Source organism: Podarcis filfolensis (genome assembly GCF_964270895.1).
Source record: "Podarcis filfolensis genome assembly, chromosome: 10".
In the NCBI taxonomy this organism is placed as follows: domain Eukaryota; kingdom Metazoa; phylum Chordata; class Lepidosauria; order Squamata; family Lacertidae; genus Podarcis; species Podarcis filfolensis.
Window position 1 is genome coordinate 14,189,723 of NC_139612.1, and position 17,885 is coordinate 14,207,607.

Consider the following 17,885-nt stretch of genomic DNA (forward strand, 5'->3'; position numbering starts at 1 on the left):
GAACCTCCCTCTATTGTGTGGGCAGGTAATCCCTCCCCTACCTGGCCTGGTCTCCTTGGCAACGCTTCCCCCAGGTGGGATTGGACAACTGACTGAGGTAGGCGGGGACCTCCAGGTATCCCACCTGAGGGAAGGCAAAGCCAAGCCTATGCTGATGGGGCCGCTCCAGATCTAGGGCTGCGCGCGTCCACGCAAAGGGCGCCCCCCGTTTTAAGCAGGGAGCAGTCATTCTGTTTCAGCAACTGTGGCAGAACAATGTCATTTCTCCTGCAAACCATTTGAGGCAGTTAACTTAATCACAGGAGGAAAAAAATCTCTCTTTTGTGGTCTATAAATAGTTTGGCATGGGGAAGGCACATTCCAGAATGAGGAGGAAGCCTGGGGTCGGGTGAACCTTTGATGATAAGTCCAAAAGCAGGGATGAAATTCAAGCCCTGAGTGGATGTCAAGCACAGTCCCTTGACACAGTTCAGAGAAAAAGAAATCGTAGGAATGTTATAGGAAGGTGCTTTCGACTGAGTCAGACTGTTGGCTCATCTAGCTTATATTGCCTGCACTAACTCGCAGTGGCTGCCCCGGATTTCAGGCAGGGAATCTCTGTGGAGATGTTGGGGATTGAACCCAATGACTTCTGCGTGTAAAGCGATTGCTCTAACCACTGTGCTATAGCCTCTCACTGCTGTCACCCACATCATGCATTGAAAGAACTCTTATAACACTTGGCTTGCACCAGAGAAACTACTGTGTTGACAGTGCTGAGAATTGTCAGAATCCCCTTCGCAGAGCTACGGTTCCTTACAACCTCATCAAGGTTCCCTAGGAACTGTAGTTTGTTAAGCGTGCTGGGAATTGGAGCTCTGTAAACTAGTTTCCAGGATTACAGCGCAGTGCTTTTAAATGTATGGTGTGCATCCAAGCAGAGGGCCTTCTCGGTAGTGGCGCCCGCCTTGTGGGACGCTCTCCCATCAGATTTCAAGGAAAGAAACAACTATCTGACTTTTAGAAGACACCTGAAGGCAGCCCTGTCTAGAGATGTTTCTAATGTTTGATTTTTTATCATGTTTTAAATATTCTGTTAAGAGCCATGGAGAGTGGCTGGGGAGACCCAGCCAGATGGGTGGAGTATAAGTAATAAATTGTTGTTGTTGTTGTTGTTGTTTAGCTGTGTCCGACTCTTCGTGTCTGATGTCTTGTGTTTTAATTTGTTGGGAGCCTCCCAGAGTGGCTGGGGTAGATCAGTCAGATGGGCAGCAAATAAAAATTTTATTATTATTATTCAGCCTCAAAACGGTATGAGTGCTTTAAAGGAATGGTGTTGATGTGACTTAACCTACAAAATCCTGCGCTCTTAAAAATTCCACTGCTGATTCAAATAGCATGGAAATATGCTGGCAAGTAAGGGCAACTCCAAGTAGTCCTCTTTTCTTTCTCGGGACTAGTTGTGACTTTTAATAGAGCACAGAACAAACAAAGCAAACACGTTCGTTAGACACTTGTAGGTCATCAGCAAAGAATGCTGGAACTAAAGATGCGTAAGGAGCCTCAAGGGATCTTTGCCAACGCAAGTGATCAATGGGAACCTGCGCTCATCTCCTGCTCATCTTGGTCTGAAAGGTCAAGCATGACCAAGGCAGAGCTTTGATCTGATTAGGTGCCCTCTAGAACACAGGAACACATTGATGCTTTTGAATTATGGTGCTGGAGGAGACTCTTGAGAGTCCCATGGACTGCAAGAAGAACAAACCTCTCCATTTTGAAGGAAATCCGCCCTGAGTGCTCACTGGAAGGACTGATCGTGAAGCTGAGGCTCTAATACTTTGGCCACCTCATGAGAAGAGAAGACTCCCTGGAAAAGACCCTGATGTTGGGAAAGATGGAGGGCACAAGGAGAAGGGGGCGACAGAGGACGAGATGGTTGGATAGTGTTCTTGAAGCTACCAGCATGAGTTTGACCAAGCTACAGGAGGCAGTGGAGGACAGGAGTGCCTGGCGTGCTCTGGTCCATGGGGTCACGAGTAGTCGGACACGACTAAATGACTAAACAACAACAACAACAACAACAACAAAAGAACACAGGAAAGGGAAAGAAGAAGAAGAAAGCTTTCAGGCAGGATGCTGGAGAAATCATTAAGATTCCTGGCACAGTTCAAAGTGCTGGTTTTGACCTATAAAGCTCAGGACCTCAGGACCTCAACGACCATCTCTCCCCATATAAAGCGACCCGGATCCTGAAATCATCATCTGAGGTTCTTCGTCGTGTGGGTCCTCCATGAAAGATCTGGAAGGTGGCAACATAAGAACTGGCCTTTTTGTGGTGGCTCCCTGTCTGTGGAATGCTCTCCCCAGATAAGCTCACCTGGCACCCTCACTACATATCTTGAGGAGCTGGGAGAATATGTTTCTCTGTAACCAGGCCTTTGGCTGATTAACATCCTACAGTATGGTCTTTTAAATGCTTTGCAGGGAGGGCGGGTTTATCACTTGTTCTTGTTTCATTATGTATTTTGTGTTTTTCCCGTTTTGTATTTTTATGCTGTGAACCGCCTCAGAGGCAGGGCGGTATGAAAATGTAATAACTAAATAAATAATACCCTAAAGCCGTAAGCCACAAGCCCAAACCACTGCGAAGCATTTGCCCATAAATTATGGCGATCACAGCTTTCCCCAGGTGTTAATATTGTGCAGGTTTCAACACACACAGGTTGCAGGCTACTTAGGTGAGCCATAACAAAGGTTAAGAGGCCAAAGCCATAACAGGGAGAGAACTCCCTCATGATTCATTGACTGCTTTTTAAAACAAACTTTCCTCTGACAGGGGAATCCCAGCTTGCCTTGATTATTTCCTCCTCTACATATTCTTTCAGAGAGAGAGGCAGAGATAGAGAGAAAGAGAGCTCCACGTTTTAGCACTTTTATTCTTGTGAAAAAAGAGTAAGCAACATAAAGATACAATTAAAACCATGGAGTTTCCCTGTAATACTCCGCTAGATAATACTCTATATGTTTACTCAGAAGCAAGTCCCATTGTGTTGGGGGGGTGTTACTCACTACTAAGTGTGTCATTTGCTGCCAAATTATCAGGGGTCCAAAAGAACTGACCTGGTTACTTCACCTACAACAACTTTAATATAGGCTTGCCGCCAGTTTTTGCTGGTATTTCATTTTTTGTCGCATGCATTACTTTTAAAAACAGAAAAGCCACACAAGCAAAAGCAGGAAAAGGTCAGTCTTCCTGGTGGGGGTGGGCTGGGGGTGCCCTGTAATAATTAATATACAGATTGAGCACAGAGAACAAACCGAATGAAAACGCAGTCCACATAAAATTCTCTCTTAACAATTCGCCTTGAAGTTTCAGAATTTCATGGCTGTTCAGCAGAAACTGAAGAACCAAATCAGTGGACCATACTTTCAACCAGTGCTATTTTTCTAAGAAAAGAGGTGCCGGATGGCTCCAACTGGGGGGGAAAGCCCTTCTATTAATGTATTTTTAAAACATTTGAAATTATGGCAGTGGGTATAATTTCACCACTGATTTAATGAGTGGAATGTCTTACTGCTGGGTGCTTAAATGAACACCCTAAGATGATTATCTCCCAATATTCCTCTGTCAATTTGGACTTGTTCTGCATTTCAAACATGTATCCGAGGGCATTCTCGTCAGTAGACACTTCCTGAAGGAATTGCTTGCTTATGATGGAGCGGGGCTGCTTTCTAGTCCAAATAGTTTGCTCCCTGCCAGTGGCATAGCAGGGCTTGCTGATGCCCGGAAAGGGGAAAGTGCTGTGTCCCCCTGCTGGTGGTGGTGGCCACACAGCTTGGCAACTCTCCCGGCTTGACCAGCCCAGAGGTGTCCCCTCGCCGGCCACAAGAAGAAGGAGGCACCACCCCAGCCCCGAAGGACCAGTGCAGGTATGGCTTGGCTCCCCATGGTTCCAGAAGGCGGCAGGAACTCAGTCGCATGAAGGAGACTGTTGTGGGGGTGCCTTTTTGCACCCGGGGCCATTGCCCCTCTGCCCCGACACACTATACCACTGCCCTCCCAAACTTAAAAAAAGCCCTGATGTTTGCTACCTCTGTTTTTAACACAGATATAAAACCTTCATGGGCAGCAATGTCATTTTGATTTCTCTTCCATATTCTATCCCACATGAACAAAACTCACACGTGACACAAGTTGCTCAAGAAAGGTATGTTTGAGGGTGAATTCAGGCACTGCATTCTTTAGGTATACAGTGGTACCTCAGGTTACATACGCTTCAGGTTACATACGCTTCAGGTTACAGACTCCGCTAACCCAGAAATAGTGCTTCAGGTTAAGAACTTTGTTTCAGGATGAGAACAGAAATCGGGCTCTGGAGGCACGGTGGCAGCAGGAGGCCCCATTAGCTAAAGTGGTACCTCAGGTTAAGAACAGTTTCAGGTTAAGAATGGACCTCCAGAATGAATTAAGTACTTAACCCAAGCTACCACTGTACAATATCTGACTACGTCGTGATTTTTGCAGGAACTCAGTGCGCTCTGTTTGAGTTTTGGAAAACGTTTCATTTCATTTTTTCATTGGTTTTTTTAAAAATAAGGGGGGAAACCTAGTTATCGTATAAGAAATTAACAACTGTGTGCATCGCCTGATGAATTGCATGTGTGAAGGAGCCGTTACAGATTAATAGCAATGAGATTTCGACATATCGCCAGATGTCATCACCTCGTAATAACTTCCAATGAGAGCAAGTCACATTGAGCAGGAGGGAGTCAACAGGCAGCAAGTCACCCAAAATGAAGGGTGAATCAGCCCTTCGAGAAGTGACTCCTGTTATCCAACAAGAGCAATCGTAATTGATTCATGTTAGTTTTCCGGAAGAAAACCAGCTTGTTCCAAACTTTTAAAACTACCCAGTGAGTTTAGCCCTTTTTCTGTAAATGTGATAACACACAGGGGTCAGCAGACGTTTTCAGCAGCGGTCCACTGTCCCTCAGACCTTGTGGGAGGCCAGACTATATTTTGGGGAGGGGGGAATGAACGAATTCCTATGCCCCACAAATAACCCAGAGATGCATTTTAAATAAAAGCACACATTCTACTCATGCAAAAACACGCTGATTCCTGCACCGTCCACAGGCCAGATTTAGAAGGTGATTGGGCAGAATCTGGCCCCTGGGCCTTAATTTGCCTAGGTAAAGGTAAAGGGACCCCTGACCATTAGGTCCAGTTGTGGCCGACTCTGGGGTTGCGGCGCTCATCTCTCTTTACTGGCCAAGGGAGCCGGCGTATAGCTTCCAGGTCATGTGGCCAGCATGACTAAGCCGCTTCTGGCAAACCAGAGCAGCGCACGGAAATGCCATTTACCTTCCCGCCGGAGCGGTACCTATTTATCTACTTGCACTTTGACGTGCTTTCGAAGTGCTAGGTTGGCAGGAGCAGGGACCAAGCAATGGGAGCTCACCCCGTCGCGGGGATTCGAACCGCCGACCTTGTGATCGGCAAGTCCTAGGCTCTGTGGTTTAACCCACAGCGCTACCCGCGTCCCTTTAGTTTGCCTACCCATGCACAAATCCCACCATCTAGCTGAGCACTGCTTATAAGAACTAGCAGTAGCTCTTTAAGATTTCAGACTCCCCCAACCCTAAAAATGACAGGTACTGAACTTGGCATCTTTGACATGGAAATCTGTTACCGAACTCCAGTCCTTTGTCCATGCTGAATAGCCTTGCAGTGCTGAGGATCAGTCATTTAAAAGGGGGAGGGGGTGTGCATATACAGTGGTACCTCGAGTTACACACGCTTCAGGTTACATACGCTTCAGGTTACAGACTCTGCTAACCCAGAAATAGTACCTCGGGTTAAGAACTTTGCTTCAGAATGAGAACAGAAATCGCCCGGTGGCAGCGGGAGGCCCCATTAGCTAAAGTGGTGCTTCAGGTTAAGAACAGCTTCAGGTTAAGAACAGACCTCCAGAACGAATTAGTTCTTAACCTGAGGTACCACTGTAACCCGCTTGGAAGGACTGGTTAGCAGAAACCCTATCCTGTTATGAGAAAGGATGCATGGCAACATTTTGTTGCAGCTACCTGCTGTTAGCAAACTCACTGCACTTCTTAACACCGTGTGGCTCTCAGCTGAAAACTTTGCTTTCATAAACCGCTCAACCTTGTTTCACTGCTCAAATTGTATTCCACTTCAGCATATCTGCAGGACTGCCCCCAAGTGGAGATACCTTGAAAAGTCAGTATTCTTAAAGCAGTCATTCCATCTGAAAATGACATGGTTGTAGTGGTGCTGTTTATTTATCTCATTTATATCCAGTACACAGCCCAAGCCTAAGAAGTGCACAAGCCCACAGGAATGAATGAGCTTAAAGTTTTGACCTAAATTAGTTTATTTTCCAGCTCCTGGTGATCATATAAATCAATGAGCACTTTATATGAAAGCAGATAGTCGGTGAGGATATAAAACAATTCTGTGATCAGTTTAGGCAAAAATGTTTTGTTAATTTCATCAGTGTTCATAGTTTACAAGCAAATATGACCAGCATCAAAGTGATCAGCACACTATCCTAATATGGACTGAATTATATCTGTCTGATTTTTCTCTCTCATTTCCTCTTTTATATTTTTAATATTTGGAAGTAACAGTTCCTGAAAGCTTGTGTTACTAAGCATTTAGTATCAAACATAACCAGAAAGAGTTCAGCATTGCTAACTTCAAAATGCAGATAATTTTCTTTCGCAGCCACAAAAAATGTTTCTATGAATTTTTACAACACTGTATGGGTGCTCTCTGAATGCTGGTCATATCCAGAACCAACCATTAATTTAAATGGGTCTACTCAGAGTATAATTAACATTGGCTATTGCCCTATGTTTTTATTTTACATTTTTAGGGAAAGCTCAATGGAATATATATTTCTTTTTTTGTTGAAATGCATAGCCCCCACCTGAAAACTGGCACATGTAAGAAGTTTTCCATGAGTATATCAGGTGCTTCCAGTTATCAGCATTTAATTTACTTATTCAGAGACAACAGATATAGAGGAAACTGCAACATACCTGAGAACATGTCAGTCCACACTCTTCAATCCTGGGAATGAGCTGATAGCCATAAGCTCCCCAAAACATTGCAAAAATCTGCAACTTAAATAGCATCTTTACTTTTATAAAAAGCTTTTTTCTTTTCTGGTTTTTAAAATTATGACTACAGTATTTTAAAATAAGCTACCCTTTGATTTATCTCGTAGAAACAGCTGTTGCAGTCTGAGAAACCAAGTTTAAATACTGTGATATGATGAATTCAATTCAAGCACCTCCTTCTTTCTTTCAGCTTCACTCCTCCTCTTTTAAAAAAACAACAACGTGCAAGGCCGATTTTTTAAAAAAACCAACCCCCCTTGTATTTTAAAACAACTCCAGCCAGATGACTCACAAGATTCTGGAAGTGAAATCCCAGACAGTCATCTTCCTTCTTAAATTCAAATAGCTAAAATTTTGAATCAAACTTGCTTAGTCACAGAAATTTTTACTACTGTTTTGAGTCACTGTGTAAATATTTTGCCTTAATCATAATTTTGGTTGTAAAGTTTAAAGTTATTACCATGAGTTAAAAAAAAGTGTGAGCACAGAGATAGGCAAGGATTTGTGTTCACTTTCAATGCTATAAACAGTTCTTTTCTCCGGCTTCTAATGCTTTAGAGCACAAAAGTCCCTCAGAAATGTGCCAAAATATATCAATTTCTCGATGATGTAGCCACTCCCATATCTTTCCTATGGAGGCCAGACACCAGCATTCTGCTTTTGGGAGAAACAAGCAATGGTTTAGCACAGCAAGCACAGCTGGAAGATAAAAAGGTAGAAAGTTTTAAAATGAAAGTACAGTGGTACCTCGGGTTAAAAACTTAATTCGTTCTGGAGGTCCATTCTTAACCTGAAACTGTTCTTAACCTGAAGCACCACTTTAGCTAATGGGGCCTCCCACTGCCGCAGTGTGATTTCTGTTCTCATCCTGAAGCAAAGTTCTTAACCTGAAGCACTATTTCTAGGTTAGCGGAGTGTGTAACCTGAAGCGTCTGTAACCTGAAGCGTATGTAACCCGAGGTACCACTGTATAGTGGTACCTCAGGTTAAAAACTTAATTTGTTCTGGAGGTCCGTTCTTAACCTGAAACTGTTCTTAACCTGAAGCACCACTTTAGTTAATGGGGCCTCCCACTGTGCTGCGCCGCTGCTGCGCAATTTCTGTTCTCATCCTGAAGCAAAGTTCTTAACTTAAGGTACTATTTCTAGGTTAGTGGAGTCTGTAACCTGAAGAGTCTATAACCTGAAGCGTCTGTAACCCAAGGTACCACTGTATACTGGCAAAGCATCCTAGTGCAACTAAACTGCACTCAGGAAAGAAAGAAAAGAGAGAGGGGGGTAATTGGATATAGTGGGGGAAAGGGTAATGGAATTGTCAGAATTAAAGTGAGGGTACAATAATGGGGGAACACAAGGGATGCATACAGTGCTTTTTTAAAAGGTGATTATCTTGAGTCAAAATGAGAGTACAGTGGTATGTCTGGTTATGTACTTAATTCATTCCAGAGGTCCGTTCTTAACCTGAAACTATTCTTAACCTGAAGCAGCACTTTAGCTAATGGGGCCTCCCGCTGCCGCCGCACCGCTGGAGCATGATTTCTGTTCTCATCCTGAAGCAAAGTTCTTAACCTGAAGCACTATTTCTGGGTTAGCGGAGTCTGTAACCTGAACTGTATGTAACCTGAAGCGTATGTAACTCGAGGTACCACTGTACCCCTAAACATTTTTTTTAAGAAAAAAAGCACTGGATGCATCACAGAATAACTGGAAAGCAGGATAATGTCTAAACCCACTTCAAATGCAGTATTAATGAATCAATGGAACGTTGCTGCAGACACCTTCAATAAAACAGCGCTAGCACAGGGACAAATAAAAGAGGATGCCTTCACCCCATTGTAGCTCACCTTTATTAAACACACAACCCAACATGACAAGAAGAAGAACCCACCAGCAGCATATCAATCGATATGGCTAACTTGACCCAACAACCCCTTCCCCCCTCACACACACAAACAAAACTCATGGCAAAAACAATCCATGCCATGGGCTCCCCCCCCCCCAATGTCAATCAAAACTAATAAACAAATAAAAAGAGAAACTACCCACGTGACACTGACACAAAAACCTCACACATACACTGTGTAAAAGAATGAACGTTTGCTACCTCACCTCTCTTCTCCTCCCCCCCCCCCACCTTATACAGTCATACCTCGGAAGTCGAACGGAATCCGTTCCAGATGTCCGTTCAACTTCCAAAACATTCAACAACCAAGCCGCAGCTTCTGATTGGCTGAAGGATGCTCTTGCAGCCAATCGGAAGCCACGGAAGCCCCATTGGACATTCGGGTTCCAAAGAACATTCGCAAACCAGAACACTCGCTTCCAAGTTTGCGACATTCAGGAGCCAAAGCGTCCAAATACCAAGACGTTTGGGATCCAAGGTACAGCTGTATTGTCTACAACATTAATGTTTCACATCAAATATAACTGACCTGTAGACAGGACTTTGTGATCTGAAAACGGAGATGATGTACTGTATATACTTTTGCAGCTCAAGAAAATCTTTAATAAAAACATACAGTGGTACTTCAGGTTAAGTACTTAATTCGTTCCGGAGGTCCGCTCTTAACCTGAAACTGTTCTTAACCTGAAGCAGCACTTTAGCTAATGGGGCCTCCTGCTGCCGCCGCGCCACCAGAGCACGATTTCTGTTCTCATCCTGAAGCAAAGTTCTTAACCTGAGGTACTGTTTCTGGGTTAGTGGAGTCTGTAACCTGAAGCGTATGTAACCTGAAGTGTATGTAACCCGAGGTACCACTGTATTTAAAAAAAAGAAACACCAAACGGTGCTTCATGCACCTTCAACGACACAGCAGTCCCTACTTAGCTCTCAACTCTAATCTCACTGTCTGCTCAAAAACACACACACCAGTTTCTTCTTGCCATCAGCCGAAGTGTGGTGTGTCACATCTGCTGCACTTTAATGGCTTTTCCATTCCAAAAATATCCAGATATCATCTAACCATTACCTCTTCCAGAGACAGAACAGTTGGCCACCTAAACCTACTTACCCAGTTGCACGCCCTGTTGAACTCAGTGGGACTGACTTCTAGCTAGAAGCGTTCAGCACAGCACCGGTAACAAACATTAACTATCTTGTGCCATTTCCCAGGTAATGATCAACCACGACTTCTAGGTAAATCCCTAAGCAAGCAAAGACCTGTTCCCACTAACCACACAGAAAACCCCCTGCGATACATTTGTTTTTGCTTTTGCTTTTCTGTTGAATCATGTTTTGTTGTTGTTTAGTTGTGTCCGACTCTTCGTGACGCCGTGGATCAGAGCACGCCAGGCACTCCTGTCTTCCACTGCCTCCCGCAGTTTGATCAAACTCATGGTGGTAGCTTTGAGAACACTGTCCAACCATCTCGTCCTCTGTCATCCCCTTCTCCTTGTGCCCTCAATCTTTCCCAACATCGAGGTCTTTTCCAGGGAGTCTTCTCTTCTCTTGAGGTTGCCAAAGTATTGGAGCCTCAGCTTCAGGATCTGTCCTTCCAGTGAGCACTCAGGGCTGATTTCCTTCAGAATGAAGAGGTTTGATCTTCTTGCAGTCCATGGGACTCTCAAGAGTCTCCTCCAACAGCATACAGTGGTTCTTTGCAAGACGAATGCCTCAGAAGACGAAAAACTCGCAAGACGAAAGAGTTTTTCGTTTTTTGAGGTGCTTCGTAAGACGAATTTCCCTATGGGCTTGCTTCGCAAGACGAAACATCTTGCGAGTTTGTTTCCTTTTGAAGCGGGAACTGGGCTGGCAGGGAGCGAGCGAGGGAGCGACCTACCTTTTCCAGAGGGATCCTCTTCTGGAGAGGGCACAGAGGAGGCAGGTGGGCTGGGATCCAGCGGATCTGGCTGGGTCTCTGCGCCACCTCTGCCTCTCTCTCTCTCTCCCCCTCCCCACGTGGCTGCTCCATTTTGCCCTAACTGCGCGAAGGCAGGAGGAGGGGGACCAAGGAGGAGAAGGAGGAGGCATCCACTGCGCTTGGGCCGCCGCGAAGGCGCCTTTGCGGGGGTGGGAAGAAGCCGGGAGCAGCTGCCGAGACTGTGGGGAGCCCGGCGGCGTGGCGCAAGGTAACGGGGGGAGCAAGGGAGAGTCCGTGCTGGGCGCTTCGTGCGTCCGCCCTCGGTTCCTGGGCTCGAAATTCCTTTGGCACCTCGTGGAGAGAGAGGGAGAGGAGCAGGCTGGGGCTTTGATGTGGGACGCGGTTTGGCGGAGCAAAGACGCGGCAAGGCTTGGCGACAGAGGAAGGGGGGCTGTTTTCGTGGGGAGGTGGGAGGGGGTGTCTTTGCCTCTTCCCGGCAACAGATCCTCCAGGCTGGGGAAACTCCTCCTGCTGGGGAGCGACCCGCTTTGTGCTTTGCCCGCTATCCCATTATAATACAGTACCAGGGTGCATCCGTGCTTCGCAAGACGAAAAAATCCGCAAGACGAAGAAACTTGCAGAACAGATTAATTTCGTCTTGCGAGGCACCACTGTAATTCAAAAGCATCAATTCTTCGGCGATCAGCCTTCTTTATGGTCCAGCTCTCACTTCCATACATCACTGCTGGGAAAACCATAGCTTTAACTATATGGACCTTTGTTGGCAAGGTGATGTCTCTGTTGAATCATATCATTGTTGTAAACAAAATCTGCCCTTTTTCCCTTATGGGGTATCCAAGAGCCCATATATAGTCCTTACGTGGGTTCCCTATTAGTAGGAGAAAATAACAGAGGCCGACCAGAGAATATTGAGAAGCAAAGCAGCTAGTAAGCCTGATCTTTATTAACGCTGTTGCAACAGGGTGCTCCCCTCACATACAGGAGGATGGAGGAGGACCCAGAACCAAAGTGTGCCTGCCCTTATATAGACATTTTAAATTGCCTTCCCTGGAGCTCAAGACCACCCCTCGATACATCATACATACATCACAGAAGCGGTGTAACCCAAGGCCACTCCCCACAAACGTCATACCTACATCACAGAAAAGGTGGTCTACAACAGAAATTTGAATGTTGTTGTTTTTCCTGTCAGCCGGGTTGTCTGATAATGCCTTATCTGATTGCCTTTCATGGTAGTCTGCCCATTCCTTTGAGATGGTGATTACCCAACTCCTGAGACAATGGGAAGGTTCCCTCACCCCCTCCCTCCTTGCAGAGAAAACATTTGGTCAGTTTGGGAGTCAAAATGGTTTCAGGACAGTCTTCCTGTGCTGCTCCAGACATGTGGTCCACATATCTATGAACATTTATTATGTATATAAGACCTTAAATTGCTTATTACATCATCAATGCATGCTGTGGTTGAGTCAAGCACCAGGTAATAAGAGAAAAAAATAACTTAAATACAACACATATGTATATGAGTAATAATCGTAACGTAACTTATTCCTCCACTCTTATATACCTTGACTTTAACTCCCCTTCCACTCTTTCCCTGGTTTCCTATCTGATATCTTTTCAAATTGTCTTTTCTTACTCTACTAAATTGTTTTCATTACTTTGTCATAGACATGGAAGCATGGGAATGATTGCAGAATATGGATATAAAATTAACAACATGTTATGGTTTAAGAGAAAATTATTTGAAAATTATATATTGTTAAAGGTTAAAGCTTACTGGGAAATGATATATAATGAATTGAGAAGGATGTTCAAAATAACCTTTGTAAAAAAAAAAACAGAAGCTTTTCTTTTGGGAATTATAGGGACAGAACTACCTAAATTGTATAGAAATTTATTTATGTATGCTACTACAGCAGCAAGAATGCTACTTGCCCAAAAGTGGAAAGAAGCAGAAGTCCCAGCAAAGGAAGCATGGATACAAAAATTTATGGAATATGTAGAAATGGCAAAACTTACTGGAAGAATAAGAAATCAAGATAACATTTTTTATATGAAAGAATGGAAATGGTTTATTGAATATTTACAGATAAATTGCAAACAGATGAAAACATTGGCAGGATTATTGTAATAACCTGCAGTTTCATAAGAGTATATATTTAAAGTAGATAATTAGATGAGCAAATTAAATGAAACTGGATATGCAGAAGATCTTTAAAAAATAAATTTAAGGAACCGCAGAAAGAGGGGGAAAGAAGTCAAACTTTGAAATGTTAAAATGATTGTAACTTAATGAAATGTATAAACCTGAAAAGTATAAATAAAATTAAAAAAAAAAACCCTGGCCAGAAGACCACCCATTCAAATTGTCTTCTGCTACAATGAGAGCCTCAGGTAGAACTGTGATTAGTGCAAATGGCATGTTTTCCTAGAGGTTGTTCAATACACCTCAGTACATCATGTGAAAGATATTCAGAGTCTCAGCCAGAGCATTCTTTTGCTATGACAGTAGACAGTAAATATGTCTACTCAGAAGACCTGTTGAATTCAGTGGGACTTGCTCCCAGTTGAGCAAGGACTGAGGTGGCAGCCTTAGGCACAAACTGGATATGGAAACAGAGGTGCGTGAATGCATTTCTGGCTTCTTTAAATTTTTACAAGTGGGGAAGGGTAGGTATCTGGACTGGGAACACAGTGCAAGAAAAGGAGGCAATGAGCATCATTTTCTCATTCAGAACCACCACCAACACTGAAATATACTCAGAGTCGAGTGTGAATTTCATGCTGTTTATTCAGCTCGTAGTAGCAATGAATGAAACTTCCCCCAAAACGTCTAGCTATATATACATTATTTACACAATGGGCCCTGCTTGATTGGTTAATTCCGGGCTGCTCCTGTAGGTCAATCAGGTTGTGGAGTCACTTCCTCTAGAAGCCTGATTGGCTGCTCCTGCAGGCCAACCAGTTTGCTGATTCACTTCATCCAGGAGCCTGATTGGCTGCTCCTGCAGGTCAATCAGGTCGCTGATTCACTTCCACCTGGAGCTGGATTGGGTGGCTCCTGCGGACCAATCAGACTGCTGCATTCTGGATCCTATTGTTCTAGGATTCAGCTCAGTACATAACAAACACCCAACCCTATTATTTCCTGGGCAAATAAAACACGTAGGCACTGTTTCTGAAGTGTGTGTGTGTGTGTATCGCATAATTCTTCTGTGCAATTATTGTTTCAAAGTCTAATGCCTACTTAAGGAGATCTTGTGCCTTTCTTTCAAAAGTCACATGAGATTATGGTAGTAATATGTTGTCATGGTGCCACTGGGCCCACAATGGCCTCAGGATACACTTTTTGCCTTACACTTACGTCTATGACTTAAAACAAACAAATGAAATTATTCACACACACACACACACACACAATTTAGGTCCTATGAGGACCTATTTTAGATGCCCATGTATTTTACTTGAAGTTTGACATGGGTCTGAATTAACTAGAGCCCCCACCCAAAGGCTGGAGCGACTCAGTTCAGAGTTTTCCAGTAGCTCTATTTCTCAGCATGTAAAATAGTGCTAAGGGGAGAAGAACATGATAATAACGTGTTTCCCAAACTTCCAGTGCACATTTTATTGGAAACAACATTTGGCTATTCTGTCTGTTTTCCAAGCATTGTAAGGATGAGATTTCTCAGCAGGCAGCACATTAAACAGTGAATGAAGATGGTTAAGGAAGGAAATTTGGGCCAGATTCAACGATTAAACAGGTTCCATAAATGCAGTGACAGAACAAACGTTTTGCCCCCAATTCAGTCTCCTGGCAATGATTTTGAAGCACTGCTATCAGACACATAGAGTAGACAATACTGGATTAGATGGAACAGTATTTCATATGTTCATATGAAGACCAAGGTAAAAAGAATCATTGCAATCTAGATCTCAAACATTTGCAATCCAAATTTCAAGGAATCTTGTTAAGTGGACTGTAAATATTCTGAAGCCACAAATGAGAGATCTGTCATAGCGACTTAGCCAAGCAGTTTCATTTCTGAACAGAATCTTGCTTTATTTGTGGTCCATCTTCATTCCTCAAGAACATCCATCGACAATGTGATGTTGTGGCAAAAAAGGCTAATGCCATTTAAAGGAAAAATGGAATCCTAGGCATACTTACTTAAGGAGTAAATCCTTTTGAACCTACTGGAAGTGAGTAAAGATGCTTTTGCTCACATTGCATGGGTACAAACCTAAGGTGATGGTCATCTAAGTCCTTCTCAGAGTAGATCCAATGTAATCAATGGACTTAAGTTAATTGGTCTTAGTGGGTCTTCTCTGAGTATAACACATACCATATTTTTCACTCTATAAGACACACCAGACCACAAGACGCACCTAGTTTTTGGAGGAGGAAAACAAGAAAAAAAATATTCTGAATTTCAGAAGCCAGAACAGCAAGAGGGATCACTGCGCAGTGAAAGTAGCAATCCCTCTTGCTGTTCTGGCTTCTGGGATAGCCGCGCAGCCTGCATTTGCTCCATAAGACGCACACACATTTCCCCTTACAGTGTGGTGTAGTGGTTAAAAGCGGTAGTTTCGTAATCTGGGGAACCGGGTTCGCGTCTCCGCTCCTCCACATGCAGCTGCTGGGTGACCTTGGGCCAGTCACACTTCTTTGTTTTTTGGTTTTTTTAAAAAAGATATTTATTGAGGTTTTACAAAAACATAGGTTTACAAAGTAGGAAAAAGTCATATAGAAAGAAAAAGATACAAAAACGAGAGCATACAAAAATACATAAAAAATAAAAAAGAAGAATAAAAATACGAAATACAAAAAACAAATAGATAAAAAAGAATTAAAAACAAATCCGTTTTTTGTAACTTTAAACTCATTAGCTTGTTTCCTTGGCCTCCACACACCTCCCCTTTTTGTATTCCCATTTAAATAATCAAATCAGCAAATCCTTACCTGCTTTCATTTATCTTAACTCTTATATCTTAACATATTATAACTCTATATTTTCATCCATTATCAATTCATTTTTGCATATTCTTATTAACTTTGTTGCTAATGCCACTTATTTTCAATCCAACATCATTTTAACATTCATTAATTTTACAGTGTTTCTGCAGATAGTCTTTAAATTTCTTCCAGTCTTCTTCCACCAACTCTTCTCCCAGGTCTCGGATTCTGCCAGTCATTTCCGCCAATTCCATATAATCCATCACCTTCATCTGCCACCAGTCACACTTCTTTGAAGTCTCTCAGCCCCACTCACCTCACAGAGTGTTTGTTGTGGGGGAGGAAGGGAAAGGAGAATGTTAGCCGCTTTGAGACTCCTTAAAGGGAGTGAAAGGCGGGATATCAAATCCAAACTCTTCTTCTTCTTCTTCTTCTTCTTCTTCTTCTTCTTCTTTAGGAGGGAAAAGTGAGTCTTATAGAGCAAAAAATACGGTAACTAGAAATGGGTCTTATTGAAAGGGAAAGGACTGTAACTTAATGGCAGAGTACAAAGGGCTATAAAGATTTGTGCCTGAAACCTGAATAATTTAGACAATAAAGATAGCAGGGTGGGTTTGATTTAAATCAAATTGATTTAAATCACTAGTCAGTAAGGCTTGATTTAATTTTTTTTTTTTTACAGAAAGGCTCATTCTTGCTGGTATGATCTTAATATTTACAACCAGATGAAGGTTTCATTTTTGGAATAATAAATTTTCAGAGTAGTTTTTACAGTTATATCAAAAATTACTGATTTGGTTATACTAATAGAAATACATAGACAGATAATTGTGAAATTATTGTGAGGTTTAATAAGTTAACTGTTTATATTTGGACAATTTTTCTGCTGTGCTTTATTGGAAGGAGAAAAATAATCATTTCCTTAATAACAATTTAAACAATTTATTTAACTAAAACAATAACATTATAGCAAATGTATCCATGTTTGTTAACTGATGTGATTAAACTATTTTTAAAAAAACCTTTGAGTTTTCGCACACATGAAAAGCTTAAAACAAATTGTTTTTTCCTGAGGAATAGCCTTTGGACTATAATGTAACTTTTCTATTTAACTATCTGTAGGAAGATTTTTCCTCCAAAAGCATTTTATTTTAAAAATCCAATTTAATTTTTTTTTTAAAAAATCCAATTTAAATCGAGAAAATCTGATTTATTTATTTTTTAAATCATTTATTTTTATCCACCCTGAAAGATAGATAGTCTAGTGCTCCGACTTGCTATAAGGCAGTTTTCCCCGTTCCTAGATCAGTGAAACAGAGCCGTGATACAATGTCTGGTGCCACCTACTGTCTGAATCAGCAAATCTAGCCCCACAGATATAGCTTCTCTTAGTACAGAAACACCTCTTTGCAGTGTAATCCTATATATGTTGACCAGAAGCAAGCCGATTTGAATTTAATGGAACTCATTCCTTGGCAAGTGTCCCTAAGTCTGTGGTCTTACCCTGTTGTCAGTGCTCCACAGACAGGGCTTACAGTTTGAGAACACTGGGATACGGATAACTGATATATAGCAAAGCTTTTGGAATCCTTCACTGAAACTGAATAGCTTGAAAACTGGTATTATCCTTTACAGTGGTACCTTGGTTCCCAAACGCCCTGGTACTCAAACAACTTGGAGCCTGAACACTGCAAACCCGGAAGTAAGTGTTCCAGTTTGCGAACTTTTTTGGAAGCCAAACGTGCTCCGTTTTGACTGCCACACTTCTGTTTTGAGTGTTACGCTGAGGTCTGTCTGTTTTTGCGATTTATTTTGTGTTTTTGCTTCTGCGCCTCTTTTTGTTTTGTTTTTGTGGCTGTGTGGAACCCAGTTCAGCTACTGATGGATTGATTGTGTGACTGCAGTACATTGTTTATTGCTTTCATTTTATGCATCAGTGGTCTCGTTAGATGGTAAAATTCATGTTAAATTGTTGTTTTAGGAGTT

General features: G+C 42.6%; 1 protein-coding gene across 2 annotated transcripts in view; it reads right to left on the reverse strand.

Moving 5' to 3' along the window:
- The window catches only part of IL17REL (interleukin 17 receptor E like), a 52,304-nt gene extending 44,870 nt beyond the window's left edge, over nt 1-7,434 (reverse strand). Inside the window, exon 1 of one of the 2 annotated variants that reach the window (XR_014539398.1) lies at nt 7,045-7,282. Coding sequence is in view for 1 of the 2 variants with exons in the window: in XM_083575228.1 (XP_083431354.1) it covers nt 7,045-7,140 (96 nt within the window). In the remaining variant the exon portion in view is untranslated. Of the gene's footprint in view, nt 1-7,044 lie in introns of both variants that reach the window. The other variant, XM_083575228.1, reaches the window with a different exon arrangement.
- Nucleotides 7,435-17,885: the final 10,451 nt, after the last annotated feature.